The sequence below is a fragment of the Amaranthus tricolor genome, chromosome 12, assembly GCF_026212465.1.
Source record: "Amaranthus tricolor cultivar Red isolate AtriRed21 chromosome 12, ASM2621246v1, whole genome shotgun sequence".
NCBI lineage: Eukaryota > Viridiplantae > Streptophyta > Magnoliopsida > Caryophyllales > Amaranthaceae > Amaranthus > Amaranthus tricolor.
Window position 1 is genome coordinate 1,378,546 of NC_080058.1, and position 14,730 is coordinate 1,393,275.

General features: G+C 32.4%; 3 protein-coding genes across 3 annotated transcripts; 1 reads left to right on the forward strand and 2 right to left on the reverse strand.

Moving 5' to 3' along the window:
* Nucleotides 1-686: 686 nt before the first annotated feature.
* Nucleotides 687-3,227, reverse strand: LOC130797066 (jasmonate-induced protein homolog). The gene is made up of 3 exons (XM_057659548.1): nucleotides 3,031-3,227; nucleotides 1,749-2,198; nucleotides 687-977 (listed from the first exon to the last, which is right to left on the reverse strand). The coding sequence occupies exons 1-3, from the start codon at nucleotides 3,148-3,150 to the stop codon at nucleotides 786-788; spliced, it is 762 nt and encodes a 253-aa protein (XP_057515531.1). The 5' UTR covers nucleotides 3,151-3,227; the 3' UTR covers nucleotides 687-785.
* A 1,204-nt stretch (nucleotides 3,228-4,431) lies between these two features.
* On the reverse strand, nucleotides 4,432-7,204 carry LOC130797067 (cysteine proteinase inhibitor A-like). The gene is made up of 3 exons (XM_057659549.1): nucleotides 7,001-7,204; nucleotides 5,397-5,603; nucleotides 4,432-4,712 (listed from the first exon to the last, which is right to left on the reverse strand). The coding sequence occupies exons 1-2, from the start codon at nucleotides 7,100-7,102 to the stop codon at nucleotides 5,397-5,399; spliced, it is 309 nt and encodes a 102-aa protein (XP_057515532.1). The 5' UTR covers nucleotides 7,103-7,204; the 3' UTR covers nucleotides 4,432-4,712.
* Nucleotides 7,205-8,759: 1,555 nt separating this feature from the next.
* Nucleotides 8,760-14,480, forward strand: LOC130797069 (cysteine desulfurase 1, chloroplastic). The gene is made up of 10 exons (XM_057659550.1): nucleotides 8,760-9,033; nucleotides 10,089-10,222; nucleotides 10,302-10,461; nucleotides 11,690-11,876; nucleotides 12,055-12,200; nucleotides 12,273-12,345; nucleotides 13,280-13,343; nucleotides 13,416-13,515; nucleotides 13,886-14,044; nucleotides 14,160-14,480. The coding sequence occupies exons 1-10, from the start codon at nucleotides 8,872-8,874 to the stop codon at nucleotides 14,328-14,330; spliced, it is 1,356 nt and encodes a 451-aa protein (XP_057515533.1). The 5' UTR covers nucleotides 8,760-8,871; the 3' UTR covers nucleotides 14,331-14,480.
* The last annotated feature ends 250 nt before the right edge of the window (nucleotides 14,481-14,730 follow it).

Sequence of the window (14,730 nt, forward strand, 5' to 3'; positions counted from 1 at the left end):
AAATTTTTAATAGTAGGATTATTAAAATGCAAGTGATAAATAGTATACTAGGATTATACACGTTCCATGCACAGTATAGGTTAACTTTTGTTTTTTATTAAAATGCAAGTGATAAATAGTATACTAGGATTATACATAAATTATTGAACTTGTATGTTTTTGATGACCATTAAAAATAGTTGAAGTTGAAAAATCTATAATCGTACCATATACGATATTGCTAAATGTGTGTTTTGTTTGTGTAATACTTACTAAAGGTATTTTTAATGACTCTATTTATTGTGAATTTATAAGCTAAAATTAGATTGCATGAATTACTTTCAATGCATACTACATTAACTTTACTAGCCTTCTTTTGTAAACTTTATATTGCATATTAGCCAACATGAAGGGAGTTGTCAAAAAAATTTATCTAACATTAATTAGTCTTACATCAATTTATCAGTTATATTCTCTTATAATGCTAAAAACGACATTATAAATATTTATATAATATGAATTTGTAGAGTCTATGTCAATGTCAATTATTCTATTACAATTAAAACCATTTTAAATAAAACTCGTCATTGATAGTTTAAATTGGATTAGGGAAGAGTTTTCCAAAACAACAATCTAATACTATAAGTATGACACTTGACATAAAGTTCTTTCAAAATGCATTGTATAGTGACACTTGACACAAAATATTTATAAATTAGTAGACTGTGTAATGATATGATAGTACGATACATAAATTGTGAAGTATTAATTAGATCCATCAAAGAAAAGCCTTATATATATTCAAATTAAATTAAAGTTGAAAAAGTAGCACCAAGCAAAGCCAAATTGTGGGCTTGGTCCTCAATTTGTGCGGCTGCTACGGCACCGGTGCTGCTGTCTACGTAGCTACTTACACTGCCGGATGCATTCAGTTTGGCATCAATTTCACTCCATTCCTTTTTCATAAGCTCTTCTAACAACCCAGCCTCCACGTAAACCTAACAACCATATATCATTTTGTTAATTAATAGGAGTAATAATAGCTTTTTTAATTATTAAGTACGCCTAAAAACAGGCTAGGCCGAGGAAGAGTAGGAGCCCGGTAACAATTCACCGATTACAGGACCTTATATGAGAAAGTGGTGCTAGCGTAGCATTATTAATTATAGCACTTAATTTAAAGTTTTTAAGGTTTGAAATGTCATATAATTAGTTTATTTTTTTAATTGATTACTAATATTTGATCATTTTAAAACTATAAGTAATTTACTTTAATAGACTAAATATACATAAGTCAATTGTACATAAGTCAAGCCTATAAAAATAGTCTCACCATAAAACCGTTTTATTAAAGATTTTGTGTTTAAAAATACTAATAAAAATTTTAAGATTTTGTGTTTAAAATTAATAATAACAAAGCCCAAATATAAATGAAAGGGTTACTCTTGTGAGAGATCGTCTGTAGATGAAACGAGCCCAAAATAAAAAGGTCAATCATATGCTAACAATTTGTATTAGTTGGAATATATAACTCACATATGAAGTATGTCTCATGCTAAAATTGTTTCATACAACGAATTTGTGTAAATGAAAACACAAATTGTTGTCAGAGACGATTTTTCCAAGAGACGCATTACACATATGGGCTAAATAACACAATTAATATAATTACAAAAGAAAATAAAAATGTGAACTTAAAATTTTAAGGCGGTCTCTCTAAGAAACAATATCTTACTAGAGTAGCCGAAATAAAAAAAAAAAAAACATACCTTATTCTGATCAGAATTTTGGGGCTTAAACCAAGCCAAGAGCCATCCAAGTTGGGGCAAAGCCTTATCCATAGTACCATAAACAACTGCAGCCTTGCATCCAATAATAACTGGGCCTGGGCCTCCACCACCTCCTGGCAAATGTGGGATATTAAATGAAGGTGCTCTATGCACAAACCCACCATCATCAAACCCACCAATACTCTCACTAGGATCCGAAACGAAAGATCCGAACCCGTCAAGTGTTTTGTTTAACAAAATGGGTCTATCTTGGCAATTCTTGATACCACCAGAAAGTGTAGCAAGCTGCCTTTCAGTGTTGTCAATGTTGCTATTGTTCAACAATGTTTGTGCAGCCTTCATCATTTCACTGATCGTTGATTTCTCTTTATCAGTCAATTGGGCCACGTTTTGGGCTGCTTCTTCTGATGCCATTGTTTCCTTAGCTTCCTATATATTTTTGGGTTACCAAGCCCAATAAGAAAGTCAACGCAAAGATAAATGAGTTAACTGATTTATGCTAAGTTGGCTTCTAATACTATGTCAAGAAATTAATTCAGTCAAAAGTTCAAACTAGTAGTTGAAGCTCCGAGTATACTCTTTCAATATGAATAAATTCTCTAATGGGATTATCTCATAGAAAAATCATTTTTAATGGGCTGACTCAAAGCATATTTACTGCTTTAAAGTGATTACTTATAATCTTCAAATAATTACTTATAATATAAAATAATAAATTTTTATAATCTTAAAATGAACATTTTAAAGAATATAAATTAATAGGAGAATTACCTATAAGAATAGTTTACAAGCTAAAAGGAATAAAGTCAAAGAAAAATGCTTAAATTCAATAGTAATGTTGGACACTCTATCATTGAGTGGTTCAATAGGAGATAACTAATTAACTATGACTATTCATTTTATGAACAATTGAATAAGCATAAAACAAGATTTCTTTGTTTTATTAAAAATATTAGTGCTTGATTCCAGCATTTAGTAATTTGATTAACCAAATATATATTAATATTATAAATTAAAATTTCAACTACTTAATTAGTACTATTTAATCATCAAATAAAAATAAAATAACATCTTATAATTAATATTTATATAGAGCTTATGTCCAATTTATGCTTTATTCACTTTTCGATTTTTTTACCCTTTTCTCACGTAAATCTAACTTATCCGATGGGTATTTTCATTGTTTAAATTTTTTAATTTGTAAGCAAATTAAAAAATAGTAACAAAAACAAAAATAAAGGATATAGTAAGATTGTAATACCTGAAATACAAAAATGGAAAGAGTGTATATGTTGATTACAATAAGAATAAGAATATTAATTATGGGTTGCTTTGAATGAGGATTTTGGTGTCTCCAACTGTTTGTATTTATAGGTGTCATCAAGGAACTTAATTCAAAGAACGTTCTTATTTTTTTGGTTATGTCGGCCAATGAAATGTTTTTATAATCCTGGTCAATATTGATGGATTGGATTGGATTGGATTGGATTGCTTAATAAAATTTTGTAAGATGAAAGTAGCCAATGGTGAATATAAGCATATTATTGGGAAATTATGAGTACACACTTCATGAGCCAAGGAGACATATACATCCCAAAACTATATGACAATAGAAGAAGGACTCCAATAATTTATATAAAATGCGAACACTTTCTTCAATTTGTCGATGTGGGATAGCCCATTCCAATAGCACCCTAAATTTGATCAATTTTTTGAGAAATATTGCATGTGATGTACTGAACTTTGGTCAATTTTTTTTTTTTTTGGGTTAGTATTTTATTTGTTGGGACAACTTTTAAACGTGATTTTCATGTAATGGATTTTCACCTGTTAGTGGTTTAAACATTAAGTCACTTTAATTTGAATTTGATCAAAATAATTTATCATATTTTTATTATGATTTTATGAATATGTAAAAACAAATTAATTGGTGACTTTCAAAACCCAAACAAATTAGTTTTCATAAAAATGACTTGGGTTAATACATTTTAAAATTTAAAAAAATTAATTGTTACTTTCAAAATTGAACAAATTAATTGTCAAAAATAGACAGCTAACAAATATCTTTATAATAAAACAATTGAGTTATAGGGGTAGCCGAAAAATACTTGGAATTGAAGTGAAGATCCTTAACGTAACTGAAGTCGTAGCCTAAGCCATGTGGTGATGACTCAGTGATAGAATTTTGCATTAGGATTACATTGTTTATATAAAATCACAAATTGAGGTATTGCACGGTAAGGAAAAAAGATTATGTAAGAATCCAACTTTAAATTTTATTTAGAAAAAAAATAAAATTTGCTCAACGTTTTACCATTAATTTTATTGTTTAATAAAATAATATTATTATCTTTTAAAATATTTAATTTTTTCATAATTCTCATGAATATTCTTAATGGGAGCATTAATTAAGATCGAATGCAGTATAAAATAAGAATACTCATATGTTAGTCACCGAAGTTGCTTGGTATAGATGATAGGAGTTTCACCTTGTAATATTTAAGATCATATATTTGAATCCTATTTCATGTTCTAACCTGATCGTATACAAATTTAAACCTATATCGTAAACAATTTTTATTTCATTACATAATTTTTTTCTTCGGAAATGAAGAATCTAATTTTACATAAATAATCAAATTCAAATTGTTTTGATCATTCCTAATCCTTAACAAGATAGAGCATACTTTAGCTTTCGAATACGATTAACAAAGATTAACATGATATTTGCGAGTTTCGACCCATACATTACATTAATTTGACATAAAATCAGGATTCGGAATGCTAATCCATCCATACATCTTCATTATTTACTGAAATAAAGCTAATAAAATGTTTACACATAATTTAAGAAGAGCGGTTTGAACTAAGGTAAAGTTCACGCAAACAGGTCTTAACAGTCGCAATATACTCGAAACCAGCTGTGTATACTCATCAGAAGATCTGCAATGGTAGAACTACGAGTAAGTAACAAAACAAAGGATTAAATGAGCAAGGGAACGATCATGCTAAATGCTCCGAACTCTGATAAAATTTGACAGAAGTCGTGAACAATCCTGGGAAACACGGATGATCTCAAAGTAATCTGCGGACTGTAACTGGATATGTCAAACCCAAGATGTTATGAAAGGGTGAATTTGAGAGCATGATGAGAAGAATCGTGTTCTGAAGCAACGCACACTTCTTGAACGATAAACAAACAGAACAAAAAACAATACGCGAACCAGGACTATCAATCCAAATGTTGAAAACACGAAACTCACATTGTCAAGAGGGTACGGCTATGGTATGTCCAGGACACAACTCTAGGTACCCTTTATCGAGATTAAGCAAAATATATTTCCAGGACACGCTCTCTCCCTCGAGAGGGTACGAGTACAATATGTTTGTTACCTCTCCCCTCAGGACCCTGACTTCACGCGGAATAATGAGTTGTTGACCATGACCATATTTCCAGGACACAAATTTATCATAATGAAAACTTTTGCCCTATAACTTCATCTAAACCTCCCAAGAATTTGAAAATTCAGGAATACGAGACAGACATTAAGCAGAACGAGTTCTGAACCATAGACTAAGATTGAGGTGAAGGAGCAGTAACCATTATAGTCGGAGAAAAGTATATACCTAGGAGCTGGAACCATCAGCAGAGACGTCGCCTACATACTTGAATTCCTGCAATTCCTGGAAGTTCATCCATGGCTTGACCCACACTTTTGCTTCATAAACCTTCTTCTTGTCACCATCGATTGCCTCGAGAGTAATATAGTACATAGTGCCAGCAACTACCTGTTGCTTTGTATTAACAACCCTGTTGAATTCCAACAAAGCATTCTGCAGAAAGAACACATTCGATTACTTCTTGGTTAAGCACAGTGAGATCATACAATTTACTCCTATATTCATATTTTCAAAAGGCAATCTCGCACAAGGTGTCAGACAGCATAAGACCTCCTTATTTAAGGTGTGTAAGGTGTGATTACAACTATTTTTAACCGCTATTTTTACCAAAAGCACTCAAAGGCAGAAGTGATTCTGGATAAAGATAGATTTTTGGCATGTGTAAGGTGTTCGACTGCATAAGATCTCCTTATTTAAAGGTCTCAAGTATTAATTGATATTAATGTACACTTCTTTTACTTTAGTCTCTTTACTTGTTTTTCGGCCTTAAAATTTCGAAAAAATATAAAATAAACAAGGCCTTAAAAACTAATGTGTATTTTTGCTCTGCCCCTACGCAAAGGCACGCCTGATGCACATAGAAGCAAGGAGCAACGCATTTCGCTAAATGTGCCTCACGCTTTTTACAACTAAGCCTATATTAGACTCAAATGCTACCTCCAAATAATCCACATTTGAATAAGGATTAGTGAACTGAACAAACATAGGGACCTCAAAGAATTGATCCTACATCATAGTCTTCAAAGTTCAAACCATTCAAATTTCAAACACAAGTTTATGGTAAATGATTTTTTCCTTATAGGGTAGGTTGGGGGAAAGATTCAATAAGAATCGAACTCAAGTCTCGCGTGGCTGCTAAGGCAAGACCCCAATTTTCTTGTGGTTCATGTTTAATTTCCTACAAGGGTAAAGTTGCAAACTTCAACAAAAAATTATAATCAAAAGTCAAAACCATAATCAATACTCAATAGTATACCAATGTATTCACTAAAAATGAGACTATTGCTAGAAGTTAATATTAGTGAATATGAATATAACTATAACTCATGATTAAAAATACAAGAAGTAAAAGTCCTTATACATATAAGAAAAATATTTGTTCTTGTTTGATTAGATACTTGAATATTATTATATATTTATCCTTTCGCTTGTTTGTTCAATCATACGAAGTACTTTATCAATATTTTAAAAAAATTACATAAAAATTCAGATTGTCCTGTATAAGTCAACGTTTCACATGGCCAATTCCATAGAAAAATTAAGCATGATATTATCAAAAACCCATCAAATTAAGAATCAATCAAGAGTAAATCAACAATTAATTCCTAAATAATGATCAACAATTACCAAAACCCAAAGATGAAAACTTAACAAATTACAATGAAACAAAATTAAACAGACTATACACCTCACAATTAAACTCTGCGCTGAATTAAAGATTAATTTGCAAATAAAGTCAATCTGTAAAAAGGGGATTTAAAGAAACAAAGATTGACAATAAAAGGTAATTAGTACAGAAAAATGGTGAAACAAAAGGAGAAAAAAGAAACCTCTTTTTTGTTGTGTTCATCAACAGCATATTTAGCAAGGGATTCGATTTCCAAACTGTTTTCGGATCCATCTTTCTGGGTGATGCCTCCCACTGTCGCCATTTTTCTGTATTTTCTCTTAATCTGGAAGACTGGAACTGTTTTTTTTTTTTTTTTTTTTCTATTTCTGGGCAAGATTTCAGATACTATGGATACTTATATAGGGGATACTGGGTCTGGGAAAGGATACGAGTGATTTGGAAGTTATTGATAAATTGACTACGCTATTGGTTCTCTCTTTCTCGCCTGTATACATACCGGTCCCACATCAGGATGGTTATCGATTTAAGATTCAAATGGACTCAATTTTTTACGAACTTGTCAAATCCGCTCTAAACGAACTTATTTTACAATCTAAAATCAATTTTAAAATTATTTTAAATCTACTTTTTATATTTATGTTGACTCAGTTTAGATTAATTTAGAACTCATATATACATTTTAGTACTAATAAAACCTTTAAAATGTAAAAAAATTTAAATATAAATAAATAAATCAAAACTTGATCCGTTTAGGACCCTAAACCAATTGGACCTAGCGCTTTTAAACCATGTGAAAGAAATTGTCAATCAACCAAACAATAACGTCTAAGAAAACGAGGTATTCTATATTTTATTTTACACTTAGTGGTGACAAATTAAACTTTGAGTAACCAAAGAAGTGGCTCTAATCCATGTGAAGATTAGCTATTGCATTCTTGCAATTTGCAAGGCTATAAATGAATTTATGTTTTTGTATCTTCACGTCACAATAAAAATTGCATAAAGTTAGTCTTGAGTCAGGGTATTCCTAAGATTTTTCTTGCGTCGAGAGACTTTTTAGCTGTATTATTCTTCTTTGTGGGTATATGAGTTGTCATCTTTCTCCCTCTCCAGACTCTGATCATAGTTCTTGCGGAGTTTGCACATTTTTTAAAGTCTAAGCATCACCAAACTCTAAATCTTGCATCAAAAATGGAATTAAACTCCTTCAGTAAACACTATTTCGACGATGACTTGCATTTTTAGCCAACACTAACATTAACCATCTAGAATGTAAAGAGTAGGAACACAACAAAAAATTATCATAAACGACAAGACAAACCTAAAATAATGTCTCCAGTTCTAAAACATTTAGAAAACTTTATGCTTTGTATTCTATAAAAATCAACCATTGTTTAGTGGCTTATAATGCATTTTATAAAACGACATGACAAACCTAACACAATTAATAATACAAGCAATTTTATACTTAAGAAATCACATAATACCTTTCATTCTCCTCAAACCGTAAAATGAATCTCTCACAATGTTAGTCGCTTACAACATCGCTTGCATTGTTATCGTTTATAACTATAATAAAGTAGAACTGTCGACGATGTCCATAATTCTTTTAACTCAGTTTTTTAGTACACTTTTCTTAATAATATTTTTGGGGGACATTGTGTTCATCTAATGCTAATATGTTGTGAATAATTCTTATTATTGACTATTTTTAAATAATTTAATATTTGTATTTTTTTTCTGACAGCACCCCTTGCACATATTAACCAACTAATATAAGTACCTACCATCAAAAAAGAGTAGGGGTAAATCAATAAACAATCAAATAAAAGAAAAATTGAGTGTAACAAATAATAGGTAACTAGTATAATCAATTTAAATGCCGCAAGAAATGCTATTAGCAAGAAGTATTAAGATTTTTACAACAAATTAACTATAAATAAAATTATTGAGGGCAATTTTTTTTTCCGTATTTTAGAGGGATTTCCAGCCGAACAGGCTAAGGCGGCATTTACCTGGTTATAGTTTCCCTTCCCCGTATTGTTTGAGAAGATCAGAGGACCAACAAAAATGGCGATGAAAGTTGTTATAAAGCCCCCATTTTTTCACTCTAATTCCTTCACTTCATCTCTTTCTTGTTGCCTTTCAACTTCTACTTCTTCAATTTCAACGGAGACTAAATCCATTTCACTTGGGCACCGAACTAGACCCGATTTCCCTATCCTTCATCAGGTACTTTTCCTTCTTTACAACTTTTAAATTAGGGATATTTATTGAAGATTCTCTTATACTTTTGGATTATTTTGATCTTAGCAATATTAGGAGTATTATCTGGAATCTGGATAGGGTTTGTTTTTTTTTTTTTTTTTGGGGGGGGGGGGGGGGGGGGGGTGGATGAATCATGTATTTTATTGGTCTGTAAATCACTCTAATAATATTGAGAAATTAAAAATATTTGGAATCTTTTAGAAGCTAAAATATTATGAATTATGAGTTGGTTTATGACTTTGCGATTCATATGGACTTTGTATCTGTAAATTTAATCATTGAAGCTTTCTGCTTTTATTGAACATTTTGCATTTGGTGCTTGATTTTTAGGTTTATCCAAAGTAGTGGTGTACACTTATACCATTCTAGTTTTATACTTAGTGGAGGTTTCTTTGATGCATAAATTTCATATTCCGTTCTATTATAGGATGCCATTAAGTGACTCCTACTAAGGTGGGGTTATACGGGGAAGATTTGATTGAAGTTTGAATGGCGGATATGTGTGTTGTAACCAAGAAAAATGTATCATCTAGCTTGCAGGTATCTGTAATTAATTCAAATGGGTGGATTTTGGTGAATCTTGTGCAATGGTTCTGACTTCTACTATATGTTCTTTATTTTGATTTTGATTTTGAATTATAATGGACTATATTAAAATGTCTTATTAAGAGAACTAGGTATTGTCTCAATTGGAACATTTACCACTCTCTCAGAAAAGATACTAGGTTCCATTCTCGCTGTCTCCTCCCCTTCCCTAACCTACCTTGTACTTAAAAAGGCGCATTAAATTATGTGCACAAAGTTCTGTACATTTGATCCCAAAACTAAACCTAGGTGAAAGCCTCTTAATGACATTGGGTAATGAACAGTTTTTGTTGTTGGGTATAGTATAGGGGTCGGGTTTAGAAATCATTCATTATGCTCATAATTAATATGAAATATGAATTTTGTTGTACTTTTGGATCTTGTTATGCATGATTATTAACTTTGTGATGTGATTGTGCTACCCTATGGTGTAGGAAGTAAATGGTCATAATCTAGTTTACTTGGACAATGGTGCAACATCTCAGAAGCCAGCAGCTGTATTGGATGCTTTGAAATATTATTATGAAGCTTATAATGCAAATGTGCACAGGGGAATACATTTCCTGAGGTTTTGTGACTCTATTTAGGCACGTTGTATTTTGATTTATTTGTCCTGATTGTGAACTTATTCGAATTAAAAATTTTAGTGCCAAAGCAACTGATGAATATGAATTAGCAAGAAAAAAGGTTGCTGTGTTCGTTAATGCCAGAGAGTGGGATGAGATTGTATTTACAAGGAATGCTACTGAAGCTATTAATTTAGTGGCGAATTCTTGGGGCCTCTCAAATATAAAAGCAGGAGATGAGGTATATTCTCTTAAGTGTTGTTTTGCTTTTCCGATAGATCTTATGCTCCTAAACTTTAAGAAGCACAAATATGGTAGTCCCTATCAATCAAACTGTGATGTATTTCTATTATGTAAAAGTTTCTTGAGTTTTATGTCAAAGAAAATTGGACATCCTCCCTCGTTTCTCATTAGGCTGCCTTCCTTTTTTAGCATGAGATATTGAGAATATCTTGATGATAACACAAATAATCAGATAGTATTAGATTATAAGTTCATAACCCTAGCCCATTCCCATTTTAAGCGGAACAAATTTTATAGGGAAATTCCACGTGGTAACCCTGGGTTATCGGCTTTTTGACGTGATAGACAAACATTTTATTCAATCCATGTGGTGACCTTAAGCTTTCAACTTTTTCACATGGTTGATAAAAGGGAAGTATTTTTGTTAACTTTACGTTATTCATTCTGAACATAATGACTTTTTTTTTAAAAGAAAATAGGCATCGCGATCACTCTAATTGGCACATATTTCTTTCGAGTTGAAATGAGTAATTAATTTCACCAAAAATTTAACATTTTTTCTACCACATGGAAAAGTTGGAAGCTCGGGATCACCACATGGATTTATTGTCTACCATATAAAAAAAGTTAAAAACTCAAGGTCACCACATAGACTTTTCCAGTTTTATATATTTTGATTCTAGTTTTGTAAGAGTGAGAGGGATCTTGAACATAGGAACTAACTCAAGAAGCTAAAAAAGGTATCCTCACAATTGTAATAATCAGGTTTAATAATGTTCCTAGCACAGTAGATGCTATTACACATACAATTATCACTCAATTCGATGGAAGTCTTTGATCTTTATTGGGCTATTCACTATTTCACACATGAAGGATTATTTCTTGTTTTTGTCCCGTTATTAAACTTGATTATGTCAGGATACTATTTATAGAAAGAACGCTCGTAAACTCAAGAATGTCTCATGTATACTCGCTGCTTCTCTAAAAATCAGGATTTGTCAACTTACAGTGTGTAAAACTGTTCCTTTTTTTAGATTTGTCCTTCTTTAGGCTGGTAGGTATATTTCCCTTCTCAATCACACTCTCACCTATTGCTCTTTACTCTATGGATATAGACATATAGCTGGTTCAAATCACTGCTAGTTTGTAATGCTGCTAAATTTTTTTACTAAAAAGTCTCCTTTAGATAATCAGAAGCTAAATGTTGCTTTAATTTCAATTTGCAGATCATCCTCACTGTTGCTGAACACCACAGTGCTATAGTACCTTGGCAACTGGTAGCTCAGAAAACCGGCGCTCATTTGAAATTTGTCAATTTGACCAAAGATGAAACTCCTGATACAAGAGCATTGTTGGACATGATATCAAGAAAGACGAAAATGATAGTTGTACACCATGTCTCCAATGTGCTCGGTAGGTCTGAGATTTAGTTGATAACTGTTGTTAGCGATTACTGTTTCTTTGAGATTTAATTGATATAAGTAAACTATTGGGTATCTAGGGTCTTAAATAAGAGATGACAGAGAGTAATTTAGAACTTTCTCCCCAAGACTTCTGAGCTCTTATCAATTTTAGGTTGTTCTTCTTGTAGCATCGACTCTACCCATTCATGATATAGTGCAGTCAGCTCATGCTGTCGGAGCAAAGGTTTTGGTTGATGCTTGTCAGAGTGTCCCGCATATGTTAGTTGATGTTCGAAGTCTTGGTATTGATTTTCTTGTTGCTTCTTCTCATAAGGTTAGTTTCTTCTTCTTCACAAGCAAATCTTCAATTCATGCATTCAAAAATAAAGATTAAGCAATGCTTCAGATGTGTGGGCCTACAGGAGTAGGTTTCCTCTATGGCAAGCAGGAGCTTCTGTCAAAAATGCCGCCTTTCTTAGGTATGAAGTGTTTCTTTCTTGACAAACTGGTTATATCCTGTTTAACTAGTCTGTTTATGATGCAGTAATTTTACAATTAGTTTGGTTGTTGCCGTTTGTATTAGATAGTGGAAATGGTGATGAAAATTTGATGTAATTTAACAGAGAAAATTACTTGACAATTTCTGTGATCATTCATGTCTTGTAATCATTTTAATTATAAAAAATTTGTTCTCATCCATTACTTGGGAGAGGGTATTAGATGGCAATAGAATTTTGTGAAGAAAAGCATGTTCTTGAGGATAAAGCTTCATTACCATGGGAATTACATAACATGTTTCATGAAAATAACACTTAAAACACATTCCCACAATCACCATCTTTGACCAATTACCAATTGGTGCCTTAAGGTTTACCCACTATTAGATTAACTACATGAAACAGCCAGCTTAACATGTTTCATAGAAATTTGGTATTTTTGTAAGAAAAAGTGTGATATTTGGTAATAAATGAAGAGAGAATGAATTATGTGGATGAAATCAAAAGATGATTAATTAAGATATGTGGATGCGATTAAAAAGAAGTGGTGAGTCATTGTCCAAAAATTAAAATGATGCAAAATAAGAGGTACAACACAAAATGAAAAATGATCTTAAATGAGAGAGACGGAGGAAGCGCACCACTTTTCATTTTAATTTATCTCTGATTTTGTATCCTTTCTATTTTTTGGCAATGGTTTCACTCTTTATTTTTCATTCTCATCCAAAATCTTGTACTCCTCATTTTAGCAAGTCATTTTTATCCTCCACTTGTTTCTTGTCTCGTTCCCTAACCTAATTTCCCTTTCCATTAAATTTATTCATTTTGCAACTAGTGCAAATTGAGAGGGACAGAGGGAGTACATGTTATAGCTACATGACATTATACCTCATTTGATTTTTTATTTGATTTTCAGGTGGCGGAGAAATGATTTCTGATGTGTACTTGGATCACTCCACTTATGCAGCTCCTCCCTCCAGGTTTGTATGCATCAATTAGGATCTCTGTTATTTATATGTAATCTTGGGTTAATTCTTGTTTTGCTGGAATAGATTTGAGGCTGGAACGCCAGCCATTGGTGAGGCCATTGGATTAGGAGCAGCTATAGATTATCTATCTGAAATCGGCATGCAAAAGATCCATGATTATGAGGTAGGTTACCTGCAGATATCTTCTTTATGTCTTACAGTGATTCTAAACATCCGATTTATGTCTGAGTAGCTTGGTGTGTGCTTGCATCAATTAGCTTCTTTCGAGTTTAAGATCAAAAGACACTCCAAGGTGCTGTGGGGCGCTTGTTGTTAGGCGCTACAAGGTGTTTTGAGGCGCTTGCTTAAGGAATCGCCTTGCCTAGCCATATCAAGGCGCCCAAGCTATCACCCACCCAAGTCGCTAGGCGAGCTTTTTAAAGCTAAGCTGTCTATTAGACTATTACTGAGTTTTCACAAAAATGTTGTGCGTAATAGTATAAATGTGATTGCATCACATAATTGTGGGTGTGCTCACATGAACTTGCTCTTAGATGGAACTAGGTGAATATTTGTACGAAAAGCTATCATCAGTCCCGAAAGTTCGAATTTATGGCCCCAAGCCTTCACAATATGTTGGTCGAGCTCCTCTTTGTTCCTTCAACGTCGAAAATATCCACCCAACAGATATTGCAACCTTTCTTGATCAACAGGTATTACACCACTTCTAGCAGCGAAACTTATTCATTTTTCTTCACTCTTGCATTTTTTGTGTTTTTTGATGCTGTGATAATGGCATAGCTAATGTGGTTTATGAACTTGGATCAGCATGGGGTGGCTATTAGGTCTGGACACCATTGTGCACAACCACTCCATAGACATTTGGGCATGAATGCGAGTGCGAGGGCTAGTCTATACTTTTACAACACCAAGGAAGACGTCGATCACTTTATTGAAGCCCTTAATGATACTATCTCTTTCTTTAGTTCTTTCGTGTAGTTTTTTGCATCTTGATTATTCGCCTTCCCTTGAACAGGGCTTGTAATTAATTTCAAATTCAACCACTTAAGCCAATTAATTCTGTGTTTTAATGTAATTTTTTTGAGATGTAATTTTGCATATTCCCCTTCATCATTTGTTTTCTTTCAATTTGTAACATCTTTCACCTTTGGTGGCTATTTTTGAGGAAATCCTTTGGTGTCCAAAATTAAGGAGTCGCGTGGATCGAGAGTGAATATTTAAGGGGATAAAAAAAGTCAAACTAATGTACAAAGCTAATTAGAGATCCAAATGAAGTTTTTAAAATAATAGTGATAGAAGTAGAATGAGTGAGAATAAAAAAAGGTTGATTTTTCTCATTAGGAGGTAAAGAATTCCCCTTCATTTTCTGAAAGATTGA